The 14,822-nt window shown below is 40.4% G+C and overlaps 1 protein-coding gene across 1 annotated transcript in view; it reads right to left on the bottom strand.

Moving 5' to 3' along the window:
- Nucleotides 1–13,323, bottom strand: part of tango6 (transport and golgi organization 6 homolog (Drosophila)) — a 215,056-nt gene extending 201,733 nt beyond the window's left edge. Inside the window, exons 1-2 of the mRNA XM_051931454.1 lie at nucleotides 13,189–13,323; nucleotides 5,950–6,602 (exon numbers count right to left, since the gene is read on the bottom strand). Coding sequence (XP_051787414.1) covers nucleotides 5,950–6,602; nucleotides 13,189–13,249 — 714 coding nt within the window. The 5' untranslated portion in view covers nucleotides 13,250–13,323. The remainder of the gene's footprint in view (nucleotides 1–5,949; nucleotides 6,603–13,188) is intronic.
- Between the last annotated feature and the right edge of the window lie 1,499 nt (nucleotides 13,324–14,822).

Here is a 14,822-nt window from a genome sequence, read left to right as displayed (position 1 = left end):
CATTCACAGAGTTGTCCTGAAGCCACTCCTTTGATATCTTGGCTGCGTGCTTAGGGTCGTTGTCCTGCTGAAAGATGAACCGTCACCCCAGTCTGAGGTCAAGAGCGCTCTGGAACAGGTTTTCGTCCAGGATGTCTCTGTACATTGCTGCAGTCACCTTTCCCTTTATCCTGACTAGTCCCCCAGTCCCTGCCACTGAAAAACATCCCCACAGCATGATGCTGCCACCACCATGCCTCACTGTAGGGATGGTATTGGCCTGGTGATGAGCGGTACCTGGTTTCTTCCAAATGTGATGCCTGGCATTCACACCAAAGAGTTCAATCTTTGTCTCATCAGACCAGAGAATTTTCTTTCTCATGGTCCGAGAGTCCTTCAGGTGCCTTTTGGCAAACTCCAGGCAGGCTGCCATGTGCCTTTTACTAAGGAATGGCTTCCGTCTGGCCACTCTAGCATACAAGCCTGATTGGTGGATTGCTGCAGAGATGGTTGTCCTTCTGGAAGGTTCTCCTCTCTCCACAGAAGACCTCTGGAGCTCTGACAGAGTGACCATCGGGTTCTTGGTCACCTCCCTGACTAAGGCCCTTCTCACCCTGATCGCTCAGTTTAGATGGCCGGCTAGCTCTAGGAAGAGTCCTGGTGGTTTCGAACTTCTTCCACTTACGGATGATGGAGGCCACTGTGCTCATTGGGACCTTCAAAGCAGCAGAAATTTTTCTGTAACCTTCCCCAGATTTGTGCCTCGAGACAATCCTGTCTCGGAGGTCTACAGACAATTCTTTTGACTTCATGCTTGGTTTGTGCTCTGACATGAACTGTCAACTGTGGGACCTTATATAGACAGGTGTGTGCCTTTCCAAATCATGTCCAATCAACTGAATTTACCACAGGTGGACTCCAATTAAGCTGCAGAAACATCTCAAGGATGATTAGGGGAAACAGGATGCACCTGAGCTCAATTTTGAGCTTCATGGCAAAGGCTGTGAATACTTATGTACATGTGATTTCTCAGTTTTTTTATTTTTAATAAATTTGCAAAAACCTCAAGTAAACTTTATTCATGTTGTCATTATGGGGTGTTGTGTTTAGAATTCTGAGGAAAAAAATGAATTTAATCCATTTTGGAATAAGGCTGTAACATAACAAAATGTGGAAAAAGTGATGCGCTGTGAATACTTTCCGGATGCACTGTATTTATGCTTACATGTTTAATTTTTCTCTGTGTATATTTGGAGCTATTAATAGTAACTGTGCTTCTCATTGTTTAATGTTTTCTTAAGTTTATTATGTACTCATATACTTTTATCTAGGGCATCTATAGGCTTGCTCCAAGCAATATTTCATTGTATTGTACAGTGACAATAAAGGTATCTTGCATATATTGATCCAATTAAAAAAGAAGTCAGTGGTATTTATTATTTTTCCATCCCAATTACCAATTTGCAAATGTGAAAGATGCAGTGGATCGATCCTATGTTACCTACCAACAGTCACTTGTTAGTACAAGTATATATATATATATATATATATATATATATATATATATATATATATATATACACACACACACACACACACACTGTGAGACCTGGTCCGAACACTATCAGACAGACACCAGTATATAAGTATAAAACACACACGTTTATTCAGCAAAAGTCCCAGCACACACACAGTGCTTCCAGCACCAAACAACTCCAACCACAGGCCTCTCCAATGTCCGTTGGCCGCCTTTCTTCCTCCTGTCACTGGATCGTTGTCCACATCCAGCTTCCGACTCTCGTTCCTTGACTGTAGGAAGGCAGCCCCCTTTATAGTCACCTGGACGTGCTCCAGGTGCTCTCTGACGTTCTTCTGGCGGCACTTCCTGGTGTGGCGGAAGTGCCGCATGAGCACCCAGAAGCACTCCAGGCGTTGCCAGAAGGTCCTTCCTCCACCTTCACAGTTTTAGTGGAAGTGCAAATATCCCGGGCTTCATGAGGCTTGGGGCGCCCCCTGGCAGTAGCCACGGGTTTGAGCCTCCCTGCTACTTCCCTGTGGTCCCCCTGCTATCCAGGGTGGTTGCCCCCTCGTGGCCCGAGGGACGTACATACGTACATACGTACATACATACATACATACATACATACATACATACATACGTGTGTGTGTGTGCAAGTTTCACCAACACCCACCACACTGATACTAGGTGTCAATCTCACTCTGCAGACTATGTACAATAGAAATACAGAACATAACAGTTTGCATGTTAGCACTGCCTACAAAAAATATATGATTTGAGGTTGCATGTGTCACATTTTGAACTACAGCAGATGCCCTGAAACAATCTGGTTTGATTATGTATATTGACATCTCTGTCTTTATAACAGACATCTGGCACACCTTTGAGCAGAGCATCACATGTTAAAAGCCAAGGCAGAATAGAACTGTTGATGAAACAGAAATGCTGAGACAAAAGTACAAAACATGTAGGCTAAAGCTATGGAACTTTGGTGAATTGGGGTGTACCTATGGAAAATGTAAAAAATCCACACACAACGGCAATGGCAGCCAGTTAAGTAAGCATTAAAAATATCCTCACTTCAAGAAAATAGTTCAGAGTACAGTGATCCCTCGCTATATTGCGCTTCGCCTTTCGCGGCTTCACTCTATCGCGGATTTTATATGTAAGCATATTTAAATATATATCGCGGATTTTTTGCTGGTTCGCGGATTTCTGAGGACAATGGGTCTTTTAATTTCTGGTACATGCTTCCTCAGTTGGTTTGCCCAGTTGATTTCATACAAGGGACGCTATTGGCAGATGGCTGAGAAGCTACCCAACTTACTTTTGTTTCTCTCTCTCTCTCTCTCTCTCTCTTGCGCTGACTTTCTCTGATCCTGATGTAGGGGGTGTGAGCAGGGGGGCTGTTCGCACACCTAGACGATACGGACGCTCGTCTAAAAATGCTGAAAGATTATCTTCACGTTGCTATCTTTTGTGCAGCTGCTTCCTGAAACGACATGCTGCACGGTGCTTCGCATACTTAAAAGCTCAAAGGGCACGTATTGATTTTTCACTGTTTGTTTTTCTCTGTCTCTCTCTCTCTCCCTGCTCCTGACGGAGGGGGTGTGAGCTGCCGCCTTCAACAGCTTTGTACCGGCGGTGCTTTGCATACTTAAAAGCCAAACAGCCCTATTGATTTGTTTGGTTTTCTCTCACTTTCTGACATTCAGTGCTCCTGACGCGGACTCCTTTGAAGAGGAAGATATGTTTGCATTCTTTTAATTGTGAGACGGAACTGTCATCTCTGTCTTGTCATGGAGCACAGTTTAAACTTTTGAAAAAGAGACAAATGTTTGTTTGCAGTGTTTGAATAATGTTCCTGTCTCTCTACAACCTCCTGTGTTTCTGCGCAAATCTGTGACCCAAGCATGACAATATAAAAATAACCATATAAACATATGGTTTCTACTTCGCGGATTTTATTTCGCGGGTGGCTCTGGAACGCAACCCCCGCGATGGAGGAGGGATTACTGTATCTGAGATAAAATGTATACATTCCAGTTTACTTTTGTTGTTACAAGCATACCTCAGAAATGAAGGTGTAACTACAGCAGATGTAGTAAGCATGACAGCAAGAAGGGTGCTTGCTATTACATCTGGACAGAGGAAGGAGGAAAAGGAAACCTGGTGGTGGAACGAGGAAGTACAGAAGAGTATACAGAGGAAGAGGCTGCCGAAGAAGAAGTGGTATAGTCAGAGAGATGCAGAAAGTAGAAAGGAGTACAAGCAGATAAGGCGTAAGGTGAAGAGAGAGTTGGCGAAGGCTAAAGAAAAGGCGTATGATGAGTTGTATGAGAGACTGGACACTAAGGAGGGAGAAAAGGACCTGTACCAATTAGCTAGACAAAGGGACTGAGCTGGGAAAGATGTGCAGCAAGTTAGGGCGATAAAGGATAAAGAAAGAAACATACTCACAAGTAAAGAGAGTGTGTTGAGCAGCTGGCAAGAGTACTTTGAGAGGGTCATGAATGAACAGAATGAGAGCGAAAGAAGGTTGAATGATATGGAGATAATGAATCAGGAAGTGCAACGGATTAGCAAGGAGGAAGTAAGGACAGCTACGAGGAGGATGAAAAATGGAAAAATGGAAAGGCCGTTGGTCCAGATGACATACCTGTGGAAGCATGGGTATGTTTAGGAGAGAAGGCAGTGGAGTTTTTAACTGGATTACTTAATCCAATCTTGGAAAGTGAGAGGATGCCCGGGGAGTAGAGAAGAAGTGAACCAGTACCAGTTTTTAGGAATAAGGGGGATGTGCAGAGCTGTAATAACTACCGAGGGATAAAGTTAATGAGCCACAGCATGAAGTCATGGGAAAGAGTAGTGGAAGCTAGGCTAAGAAAGGAGGTGATGATTAGCAAGCAGCACTATGGTTTCATGCCAAGAAAGAGCACTACAGATGTGATGTTTACTCTGAGGGTGTTGAAGGAGAAGTAGAAGTATAGAGAAGGCCAGAAGAAGTTGCACTGCATCTTGTGGACCTGAAAAAAGCGTATGACAGGGTGCCTAGAGAGGAGTTGTGGTATTGTATGAGGAAGTCGGGAGTGGCAGAGAAGTACGTAAGAGTTGTACAGGATATGTACAAGGGAAGTGTGACAGTGGTGAGGTCTGCTGTAGGAGTGATGGATGCCTTCAAAGTGGAGGTGAGATTACATCAGGGATCAGCTTTGAGCGTTTCCTTATTTGTAATGGTGATGGACTGGTTGACAGATGTGATTAGACAGGAGTCCCAGTGGACTATGATGTTTGATGATGACAATGTGTTCTGTAGCGAGAATAGGGAGCAGGTTGAGGAGACCCTGGAGAGGTGGAGATATGCTGTAGAGAGGAGAGAAATGAAGGTCAGTAAGAACAAGACAGGATGCATGTGTGTAAATGAGAGGGCAGTCAAAGGAGTGGTGAGGATCAGACCAGCTATGTTATATGGGTTGGTGACGGTGGCACTGACCAAAAAACAAGAGACAGAACTGGAGCTGGAGGTGGCAGAGTTAAAGATGTTAAGATTTGCATTTGGTGTGATGATGATGGAGAGGAATAGAAATGAGTACAATAGAGGGTCAGCTCAGGTTGGGTTTTGGAGACAAAGTCAGAGAGCCGAGATTGTTCCGGTTAGGACAATTGTAGAGAAGAGATGCTGGATATATTGGGAAAAGGGTTCTAAGGATGGAGCTTCCAGGTAAAAGAAAAAGAGGAAGGCCTAGGAGAAGGTTAATGGATATTGTGAGAGAAGACATGTAGGTGGTGGGTGTAACAGAGTGACATGCAGAAGACAGAAGGATATGAAAAAAGATGATCCACTGCGGCAACCCCTAATGGGAGCAGTCGAAAGAAGAAGAAGAAGAAGAAGAAAAAGAATATAAAAAGAAGAGCTAATGGCCCAAATTCCAAACACTTGCAAGACTGCCAGGCAAAACATAGACAGGAAGCCAGAAACAAGTGTATAAATAAATACTTAAAACCAAAAGAAGCATCACAATCAATGAGAAAGTGCAGAGTTAAAATAGGAATTCGGTTTTCACCAGACAAGCAAAATGGCTTCATGTGACTTTTAGAAAATTATATTTGCTATTAAAGTGAAAATGGAGGATGTGACCACAAAAACAGGATAAATTAAACATGGCTTGACACAAACTGTATATGTGAGGCGTGGTGGACAATCTGGAATGATAATGTTATCCTAAAAGACTAACAAGAATTAATCATACAAATTGGTAATATATTATAGTAATTAAGCAATTAAGCCTCTTTTTACGTTTTGTTAATAAGTAGCTATATATCTTGCTAACCACTGAAATACATTATTTATTTTGCATCCCTATAAATAGTTCAGGAATAGCAAGACAAGCATTTTCATTTTTCCAGAACATGACATTTGCTTTAAATTAGTGAACAATTTCCAACTTTACCTGACTTTTTTGATCACTGACATGTTCGTCTTCTTTTTTCCTATTAGGGCAATATCCTAGTTGGCATAATGCAGCAAGAATGTCTCCAAGATTGCGAGTCATGACCATACTTCCTAATGATGGATGATCAGCAATATCAAGTAGCACTCTGCAGGTAATTAACAGCCTGTGTGTCCCAGAAGAATGGGTAACATGAGTTGTTGCATTTATTACCTCCGCACCAAACTGAGACCTGCAGAGCAGGGGAACACCTACCCCAGGGAGAAGAAAAGGGCAGATTCCAAGACTGATCACAAACTGAATGGCTGCATAAACAGTTTTCTGCTGTGAAATGCTAAGGACATCTGGAGGCAGTGGAGGGGCTGCCTCTGAAGTTCTTTGATTGGGCTCTGGTGGTACAAAGGAATTAAGGAGGTCCATCATACATTCTTTTAAACAAGTCAAAATCAAGAGGTTTTCCAGTACAAACATCCATGTGGCATCATCTGATTCCACAAACCAATCTGTTTTTCCCTTTATTGTTTCCCTCAGATTGTATAAATCTGTGTACATTGGATTACTCTGGATTGTCTCTCCCAAAATAGATAAATTAAACTGCAGCATCTTCTCAAGTGCATTCTCCTCTCTTCCCTGTGCAAGGTTAAATGACGGTTCTAAAAACAATTTAAAATTGAATATAGTTAGCAAATCACATATGAAGTTCTTTCTATAGCTAAATAGAATTGTACAACAATATAATACATAAATAATGTTATTTATTGTGCTTCTGTAAAAAGAAACATTTCCCCCTTGAGGACAAATTGATAGATAACACTTTCCCTATCAATTCAAACATGTTCCAATTCATTAGAAGCTAAGAACCAATAATATACATCCTTCTTCTAAAGTACTCATCCAGCTCAAGTATACTGGGATACAACTTGCATTCTGATAGGAACCAACATTTACTGGGGCCTTCAGTCTACTGTACTGCATACTCTCAGACACACTCACTCATACCAGATCAGTAAACATAACATAAATCTTTGGGGTGTGAGAGTAAAAAGTGGTGCACTCATAAAAAAAATCCATACAGACAGAATGTGTAAACTTCACACAAAATGAAACCAGTCTGGGATTCAAAAACATAAATACAGAAGGCTTTGGTTACACAATACTACTGTGTAAATTGATATGATGAGACACAAGTCATTTATCCTCACTAAAACACTCAGGAAGACAGCAAAATAAAACAATTAGTTTGTCAGTTACTGTTAATATTGCATACTATAGCAAATGCTGTAATAATTTCAAATAAGAAATGGTCAAATTTGAAATACTTTAAATTTTAATAATTAGCCATACAGCTCAAATGTAAAAAAAAGTAAGCACTAGTAATGAGAGTACTTTTAATCTAAGTAAATAACACATTATACACAAAGAAAACTATTAAATGTGTAAAAATTCAAAATTACTGCAAAACTATATTCTTAACTCTTCCACTTAATTGCTGTACTTCAAAAGTATAAAGGATGAATAAAATAATGAAAACACCTAATAATATTCTAATAGCAAGGACTCATAAGGAGTAGGGCCATCCTACACCATCAGTACAGGCACAATCTATCTTGGAACAATGGCAAGTTAGCCCTGATTGGTGCATACTAGGACCATTCTTCGGTAAGTCTTCTTTTCTCTAAATGATGAAGCAGTAATAAATCTTTTCAGCATTCCACATTCCAGAAATTTGAGCAAATGTGCAATGTTTAGATCTTGTGATTAGGGAGGCCATCTAAGGCATTTGAGTTTATCTTAGTGACCACAAAACCATTCTTATTAGTTTTGTTGGGAGTATGAATGCATTGTAATCCTAGAATAGGGTAACATCATGAGGGAATCAAGTTTCCATCATAAATAAGTACTTGGTCGTGTAAAATTGACTCAGATTTCTTGGCATTAAGGGTCTTTTGCAGTGTATCTGAGATAGTACGATACTAGCTGCGGATCAAAAACAGACTACTACTACAGTACTAGAGGATACAATCCTCAGGTAAAAGTGCTGTTGCAGTGAACAGTGGAACAAGATTAATACCAGGTTTAACTAAAACACAGCTAGTCATCTTGTTGTTTCATGTTTCTCCTCAGATTGCTAAACAGGTCGTCTAATTATTAACAGTAGTGAGCCAGCAATTAACATCTCACCCTCTCTCAATTAACAAATTGTTGCACATTTCCTCTCGAATTAAAGAGAAAGAACAGAGGGAAAAAGTAAATTCTCATGTAAACATAAAAATAATTTCAATCGTTAAGCTATATCTGATCAAAATGAGTGTCACTGTTGTTACTGTAAAGGTTATTCATGCCAAACACCTGAAAAGGCCATGACGTCTATGGAAAGAATACAGAAAATAATGACGACAAATGGTAGAAAAACAGAATCGTTGTTAAGTATATTTGTCTCTCTGGTACTCAAGGGTGGATGATGACCAACCATCATGGTCACATTGGTGTGTGCCCTGGCATATGTAAGAACAAAGTAAAGCAGGTGTTGTATTGAATTCACCCCAAAAATATCACCATACACACCTATCGCTTGCAAACAAACACATCACCCAAAATATGAGGCATTATTTTATCTTTCGTAGTATCTAAAGTAAACATGTAAGTGTTGTTGGTTAATCCAGTCATACTACTAGGAGAGCCTATAGCGATTGTAAGATCACATTTACTTATATTAAGCGTGTTACTGCATTGAGTGTTAGGCAATAGTATTTGTAAGTACAAATGGATTTTAGAATGTTGATATCACACCTGTGGAAATAACATCCCCAAACTTCAGACTTGAAGGTCAGAATCACTGCAGATTGCAACTGCTGACACCAACTGACCTATACATTATGTCCTGATAAACTCACTCCTACCTAAAAGTAGACGTGCTGCAGCTACAATCATGAAATTTCTAATCAATAGCACTGCAATTTTTCTGTTTCCACGATACTTTGCCCCTCAATCTAATGCACAAGTGACTGCTGGCTTCAATTTCCAAGGGAGACCACCCTCCGGCTCAATTTTTTTTTTTTTTTATATGTAATGTTCATAAAATGTAAATATATGCATATTACACTCTGGATCCTATGGGGGGTTTTAAACTAGTAATGTTATAACTCATTTCCTCAACTACACAGACAACACAGAAAAGTTAATACTTGCCATTCACTGTGCACTCAGCTTTTCCTAAACACCAAATGAATCTAACGGTCTCCAAAGTGTATTAAATACATAGTCAGAGGCAAGACAATATTCGTAAAAAAATGTCTCATTACAGCACAAACTTCACAGTAGAACACAGAAGCTCTACAATACATATTGTGAGAAATCTAATTTTAGATCTGGAGAACACTCGCAAAGATACCGCCACGACAGGAATTCAGTATGAAGGAAACTAGCAGGTCCTGCGGTGGGTTGGCACAATGCCCGGGATTGGTTCCTGCCTTGTGCCCTGTGTTGGCTGGGATTGGCTCCAGCAGACCCCGTGACCCTGTGTTCGGATTCAGCGGATTGGAAAATGGATGGATGGAAACTAGCAGCATCTTTCAATGTGCACTTTCTGAACCGGTGGTCGAGTGACTTCTGCATCTTTGTATTTAAGATTAATGTTTAAATGTATGTTGATCCATATTTTCATGCATCACTTCTATTTTTACATGGCATTGAGTTAAATATATTTGATTCAGTATCTCACTATACTTCAGTCCAAATATAAATATAAAATATGGTTTTGATATTTTATAATAACATAACCATCAGTCTGATGCATACTAAATTTATTTTGTAACATTACCTACCATACTAAGTTGGTTAAACCTGCTCAAGAGGTGATCTTAGTTAGCATGCAACTTTGCTACCCTTCTCCATCCATCCACCCATCCGACTTATTACCGGCAATGCGGACCGAGCTCCTGCTCCTCCTGTACAGGGACTGAATGGCTCGTAACAACAAGCCTTGTACCCCGTACTCTCGGAACACACCCCAGAGGATGCTTCAAGGGACACGGTCGAATGCCTTCTCCAAATCCACAAAACGCATGTGGACTGGTTGGGCAAACTCCCATGCCCCTTCCAGGATCCTGGCCAGGGTGTAGAGCTGGTCCAGTGTTCCAAGGCCGGGACAGAATCCGCATTGTTCCTCTTGAATCCGAGATTCGACCATCGACCAAACTCTCTTCTCCAGCACCTCTGAGTAGACCTTACCGGGGAGGCTGAGAAGTGTGATCCCCCTACAGTTGGACCACATCCTCCGGTCACCCTTCTTAAAAAGGGAGACCACCACCCCGGTTTGCCAATCCAGAGGCACTGCCCCCAATGTCCATGCGATGTTGCAGAGACGTGTCAACCAGGACAGCCCCACAACAGCCTGAGCCTTGAGGAACTCGAGGTCCACCCCAGGGGCCCTGCCACCTCGGAGCTTTTCAACTACCTCGGCAACCTCTGCCCCTGCTTTGGACGGGCCCAAACCCCCCCAACCCCCACTGTCCTCCAGCTCTACCTCCTTTAAGAAAGACATGCTGGTGGGATTGAGAAGATCCTCGAAGTATTCCTTCCACCGGTCAATAACGTCTGCAGTTGAAGTCAGCAGGACCCCATCTCCACTGTACACAGTGTTGGTGGAGCACCGCTTTCCCTTCCTGAGGCGCCTGACGGTTTGCCAGAACCTTCTCGGTGCTGACCGAAAGTCGTTTTCCATGGCTTCCCCAAACTCCTCCCATGCCCGGGTTTTTGCTTCAGCAACAGCTGATGCCGCCACACGCTTGGCCCGCCGGTACCCCTCAGCTGCCTCTGGAGTCCCACTGGTCAACAAGACCCGGTAGGACTCTTTCTTCAACTTGACGGCCTCACGAACCTTAGGTGTCCACCACCGGGTTCGTAGATTGCCGCCACGAGAGGTACCAACAACCTTGCGGCCATAGCTCCGTTCTGCTGCTTTGACAATGGAGGCTCGGAACATGGCCCATTCAGACTCAATAATAATAATAATAATAATAATACATTTTATTTATATAGCGCCTTTCCCATGCTCAAGGCACTTACAGAATATAATAAAGAACAGCTGAATATACAGTATATAGCATTGTACAAACCAGATAAATAAATAAGGAAGATTAAGACAGTAAATTCTGAAAAAAAACAGACAACATAATTGATGGTCTAGCACACACATACAGGTTACATTAGCATCTTGACAGAGAAGTAAACTGAGAGAAAGGTAATAAAGTCAAGTAGAGCTAAAAGCCTTCCTGAACAGATGAGTTTTGAGTTGTTTTTTTAAAAGAATTCATGCAGTCAGCTGACCTGATCAATGTCCTTCGCCTCCCTCGGAATAAGGTTGAAGTTCTGCCGGGGGTGGCAGTTAAAGATCTTTCTGACGGGTTCCTCCGCCAGACGTTCCCAGCAGACCCTCATTATACGTTTGGGTCTGCCTAGTCTGTCCAGCAGCCTCTCCCGCCATCTGATCCAACTTACCACCAGGTGGTGATCAGTTGACAGCTCAGCCCCTCTCTTCACCCGAGTGTCCAAGACATAAGGTAACAGAACCGATGACATGATTAAAAAGTCGATCATCGAGCTGCGACCTCGGGTATCCTGGCACCAAGTGCTTATGGATAGCCTTATGCTCGAACATGGTGTTCACTATGGACAATCCATGGCCAGCACAGAAGTCCAACACCTGAACACCAGTCGAGTTTAGATCGATTTTATTTTCTCCAAATACAAAAATCACACAGCAACTGCACTTAGTCTTAGTCTTGATCCGCTGTTAGTTCGCAGCTCTAAAGGCATACTTCAATGGCGATAAGCCCTAGAGCTAGTCTTCTTACAGTAAATATGTATTAAGACCAGACAAGCACAGGTTCACCCCCAGCTAAGAGCACCCTGCAACTGGCCCTATATGATCATGCAGAGCAACTGCCAAGATGATGAATTAAATGAGATGGCTGCCTATACCATTAGAGATCCTCTACCAATGTTTAACAGTTAACAACAGTTACTGGCTCACTCCAAAAAGAAACCCATCCAGACAGATAAAAGATAAATGTCACTTTATTTGTTTCAATTGGGGAATTTAGCTTTTTTTTTTTTTTTTTTGAACAGGCTGAATGAATGATTGAATGAATAAATGAATACAATCCCTAAGAAAAACTTCTGACTTGGCCAAAGATTAAAAAACAAAAACAGCCATCAATAGTCACTGACATGTTGATGTAATGTTGTGGTCATTTCTAGAGATGTACAGTATTTTGGTGGTATTTACCAACTCTTCTAGAATGTATATCCCTGTCAATGAGCTTCAACTTACAAACACTGTTTCTCATTGCCAATTCAGTTTGTCTTTACTTTCCATTTGTGCTAATCAATTTTGAGACTGTTCCCCTTGATGCATTAAATAATTCAGCATTTTTTACTGATTCATCTGCTATTTGTTATTAATTTTTGGCTTCTTTGTAACTCCTTTTCTATAGCTGACACTGGCAATCAGCCTAATAGGATCTTTGAAGCTTTTGTAATTGCTACTTACTTACTACAGTGTTAAACTCATTCTTCTATGTGGTGTTTCAGTCTTTCTGTCCACGTCTACATTTAAGAATATATACTTTTCCTGGGTTTTGCATGACAAAACCACTAGAATTAATACGAATATGTGGAAAGAAATAAAAAAAGAAATAATATTAAGATATCAGATAAACAACTACATGCATTGATGTCCATATATAAAATATGAAAATAATTAGAAAAAAATACACATGGTATGCTTCTGAATCATAACTGAAAGTTCTAAACAACATGACCACGTACAGCAGAACTATATTATGAAGAGGACAATTAATTCCACCAATAATAATGAACCTGCTTTTGTCTGTACTCAATATGAAAAAGTCAACTTTCGTTTTACGAAATATTATGCGGAGTGTATGCTTAAAATAGGAATAGTTATAACGAAAGGCAATAAAGAAAGGCCTACGGCCTCGTATCTTTTATTAAATTTGATATACTATATACATTAAAATAATATTAACAGTGTATTTAATAATCACGTACTTCGTTACAGAGGCCAACTCTCCGTGATTCATAAAGTTTTGTGGATTTTTTTACCACCAGTATCTTGTTACTTGACAGGTAACATTTGCCCTGATCTCACGTATAAACTAATACATTGCGAAATACATCACCCGATGAACCAGTGAATATTTAATCTTTACTAACCTGAAACAGGTTTAATAAGTATTTCTAACGCATCAATCAAAGACTTCAGCAACGCAGTCATTTTGTAATCACGATGTTACTACAAGTGTGCCTTCTTTCTAGACACACGCCGCTAGTTAGCTGCTGTCGCTTTGAAATGACGTTTAGCAGCATCATTAAATGAGTCATAGGTACGTATTCCTTTCGAAAGTTGCGATCGAGAGAAAAAAAGACAGTATGTATGAATGTATATCGGGTGCGAGTACTCAAAACCTATAAAGTTGTAGCAAAATCCTAGTCCTGTAAAATCAGATTACTTGTGTTTTGTGCGGATACAGTAAGCGGACATTGGCTACGCTATATTTCTCACTAAAACACAGCATATGGTTAAAGAACACCGCCTAGCTCGCGGGGGTCACTTGTGAACAGTCCTTGTAGATTGCCAGCCAATAAAACTGCAGCATTTCCAATAGAGTGTTCTGTAGTACTAGGATGTTGTACCGTGTTAGCCATTATGAATGTAGTGAAAAGTCAATCAAAATGACACCTTTTATTGGCTAACTAAAAAGATTACAATATGCAAGCTTTCGAGGCAACTCGGGCCCCTTCTTCAGGCAAGATGTAAGGGGCAAAACCTTGCATATTGTAATCTTTTTAGTTAGCCAATAAAAGGTGTCATTTTGCTTGACTTTTTACTACAATAGAGTGTACTGTAATTGCAGAGTGCTGCACCTATGAGGCCAGTCATGTAATGCCCCAACATCACAAAACGCCCTCCATGTCAGTCACGTAACAGTCATCGTAGACTACGATTAGCAATAGGGCCCCGTTATGCAATGGTTAAGATTCGGGTTGTGGGAGGGTTATCTGACTCAAAGGAGGTTTGCATTTCTGCCCTTGTCCAAAAGAGTAGCATTTTCTTCCAGTCTTTCGTTCAGATTGTCTGTGAGATGCAGCTTTTTAAATGTAAATGCAACGTTTTATATCATATACAGTAAATGCTTTTTGCTTTAATAATATGTCGATAAATGCATTAACACTTCAGGATCACAAGGCTTACAGGTACATATAGTAAACATAGATACATATCTAGTATGAAGCAGATTTTTAATTACAAAAATCTGTTTAAGGCTACATGACAACTAAGGCTATACAAATAACTTTTATTTTTACCTTATTAAAAAAATTAACTTTTAAGACTCAACCTTTGATAAATCATACGAGCAGAGTTTTTAACCTTGTTTCAAACGTCAAAAGTTAAAGTGCATTAGATAACACAATATACAATAAATCTATACACTTTTTATACTATGGGAATGCTTTTTGCTTTATTAAGATGCCGATAAAAATGTGTTATCACTTCAACATCACAAAGCCCACAAGTACATATAGTAAATATAGATGCATATTTAGCATGAAGTAGATTATCAATTACATAAAATCTCTACAGGTCTTGTTAAATTAAAACATAATTTCAACAGCCAGATTGCAATTATTTACTCACATACTGCCTTAAAGTAAAACATTTATTTATATAGCACATTTTCATACAAATAATGTAGCTCAAAGTGCTTTACATGATGAAGAAAGAGAAAATAAGAATTAAAATAAGAGAACACTAATTAACATGGATTAAAAGTAAGGTCCGATGGCCA

The sequence above is a fragment of the Erpetoichthys calabaricus genome, chromosome 9, assembly GCF_900747795.2.
Source record: "Erpetoichthys calabaricus chromosome 9, fErpCal1.3, whole genome shotgun sequence".
NCBI lineage: Eukaryota > Metazoa > Chordata > Cladistia > Polypteriformes > Polypteridae > Erpetoichthys > Erpetoichthys calabaricus.
The sequence above is the reverse complement of the archived record's forward strand: the minus strand, read 5'-3'. Positions and strand labels throughout refer to the sequence as shown.